General features: G+C 38.9%; 1 protein-coding gene across 4 annotated transcripts in view; it reads right to left on the bottom strand.

Moving 5' to 3' along the window:
• Positions 1–138: 138 nt before the first annotated feature.
• The window catches only part of MANBA (mannosidase beta), an 89164-nt gene continuing 86738 nt past the window's right edge, over positions 139–2564 (bottom strand). For all 4 annotated transcript variants that reach the window (XM_023531389.1, XM_011361511.2, XM_023531390.1 and 1 more), the window contains one exon: positions 139–1434. In XM_023531389.1, coding sequence (XP_023387157.1) covers positions 1210–1434 — 225 coding nt within the window. In that variant the 3' untranslated portion in view covers positions 139–1209. The remainder of the gene's footprint in view (positions 1435–2564) is intronic.

Below are 2564 nucleotides of genomic sequence, written 5' to 3'. Positions count from 1 at the left end.
AGATTCTTCAAACTCTCCCGAATTATCAAGTAGAGTAAAAACTTGGCCAGAACTAAATGGGAATTAATGCCCAGCACAGTATTGGACATAACTGAATGTTTATGGAATGATTAAACATGCCACAGATGAAATATCAAGTTGTCAATGCAATTTGTGTAAATTTTAATTGATTTCAAACTTATAAAAAGTTACAAAGTGGTACAAAAAAGTTCCTACACATTTCTACCCAAATTGGTACTTAACATTTTGCCCTATTCACTTTATCATCAATGTAATTTTATAAACATGATAATGCATAATAAAGCAATTTTGTAGTTTCTTATAATTAATCAATATAAATTTAAAATGATTTAAACCCAAGCTAAAGTGAATACCACTTTGCTACCAGGGTCAAGAAGTCTAAATCTTACTCCTTTACACTGGAAAGCATATTTGAGCCAAATCTGAAGCTCCATGGTCATGTTCCTATGGTTCCCCGAGAGGGCTACCTGTGTGGGCTTTTTTTGGGTAGGGAGAGGCGGTTGGTGATGACTGGTGCATGTGGTACCAAAGCCGTGAAGAGAAGGACTAAAATACAGTCCGGGCACAGAGTGAAGCATACCTAGGCACAGCCTCGTTGGAGGAGACCCGAGTAAACGCCCTTCTCTAAAAGAATGCTGCACATGCTCTTCACACTGATGAATCAGAGGCATGGCAGCAAGCAGCCGCGTTTCCAGCTCCTTCAGCTTGTCTCTGGTTGCCTTCAGCTCCAGTCAGTGCCTTAGAAATGCTTTATGCAAAACAGTCACAGAGAGATGGAGTACAGCATTGGGAATATAGGCAACATGTAATGGCTATGTATAGAGTAACCGGGGGATCACTTCATCAATTATATAAAAGCCTAACTATTGTGCTATATATTTTTTAAAAAATTAGTTTTTTAAAAAATATATATATTGTCAATGCTTTTGCTTTCTGTCAATACAAATATCTGATGAAATGTGAACTAAATTTTACATATGTGAGGAACACTCACATTAACATTGTGAGCATTTTTTTAAAAAATATATATATTGTCAATACTTCTGCTTTCTGTCAATACAAATATCTGATGAAATGTGAACTAAATTTTACATATGTGAGAAACGCTCACATTAACATTGTTTTTACCTTCAAAAATAAAAAAAATAAAAGAAATGCTTCATCCCAGTGTCCATTTACTGGATTCCCTCAGTAAATATCAGTCAGGGAAGTCACATGAAGAGATTGCTCCAATTCACTCTTGCTAGTGAGCTTCCAAGGGTAAAATAATATAGTCCGCTTCTTCTCAGTCATGAGGAAACCATTGTCACTGAACCTCCCTGGGATGCTCCCTACATCCAACCAAACAAAGGGAGCGACAGCCGAGGTTTCCAGATCAAACACAAATGCATCCTCTTGCTGAGAGATGATAGCCTGAAAGAAAAAGAGAAATGAAGTGAAGGATAAGGGAAGAGCTTTCTGTCAGAACGTTTACGTGGGCCTAACCAGGAGTGCATTTCCTACAACTGTGGTTCTGCAACTGCCAACGTCATATATTCCATGCACTGTGACAAATACTAAAAAAAAATGGTAATTTTTTTTAAGGCTGTGGGAAATTATGAAATTGTAATCTAAAACCAAGTGTAGATATACAGAGTCTCCTATTATTATGGAGAATATTTCACAAGAAGCTCAAAGCTTGGTATCTTTTATAGTTTTTCTCAGGGTATCAAAAGACAACTCTTTTTGTGTAACTGCTGGGCCATTTAATGACTTTCTCAGGATCCATCTGGAACCAGCTGCAGAGTGGTGCTGACCTCTGAAACGATCCTGCAATCTAGGCAGTAGCCTTCCAGGCCTTTGCAAAAGCTCTAGCATTGGAGTTTTCTCTCTTTTATTGCATAGTACTGTAAAGTCACATTACGAGCACTTTTAACATGTGTGAACCCCACATGATATCAGCAAAGGGGAGAGTAGTTTAAATCTTGTCATTAATTAGCCGATCAGCACATGTCCTGAGTGAGGCTGAGCTGCACCCTAGAGGGTGGGGATTTGCGAGCCTCTCTTAGTGTCAGTATGGACTGAGCGTGACCTGGTCGTTAAAGCTTTGTGTTTGTCATGAAACATGACTCCTCAACATGCCATACTGTAGTTCTAACATTATATGATATATGTGACATAAAGAATTTATGAGGGAAATTTTCACTATATATAATTTTAGCCTTACACACTTGTATGATCACTATTCTGAGTGCTGAGTTATAAACAAGAAGAACTTTTTTGGTAGAAGCAAAAAAGAAAATTAAGTGTATTATTAGGTAGCTCTCAGAGGGTCAGAGGTTCAGACTTCAAGCTAAATGTCAAATTCCCAAATCGGCCACCCAGACTTGAAGCTAAATGTCAAATTCCCAAATTCTCAAGCAGTTGCAGGCATACACAGCTGGCCCCAAACTACCCACAAGGCTGCCGGGGAGGCCTCAGCTACTGCTGCGCGAAGGCAAAGGCCGGAAGAGACTCTGGCTCCTGCTCATTCTTGTTGACTTCTGATTGGAACTCTCATCTCC

Source organism: Pteropus vampyrus, unplaced genomic scaffold (genome assembly GCF_000151845.1).
Source record: "Pteropus vampyrus isolate Shadow unplaced genomic scaffold, Pvam_2.0 Scaffold67, whole genome shotgun sequence".
NCBI classification, from domain to species: Eukaryota; Metazoa; Chordata; class Mammalia; order Chiroptera; family Pteropodidae; genus Pteropus; species Pteropus vampyrus.
Note: the sequence above shows the minus strand (reverse complement) of the source record. Positions and strands in the feature narration are given on the sequence as shown.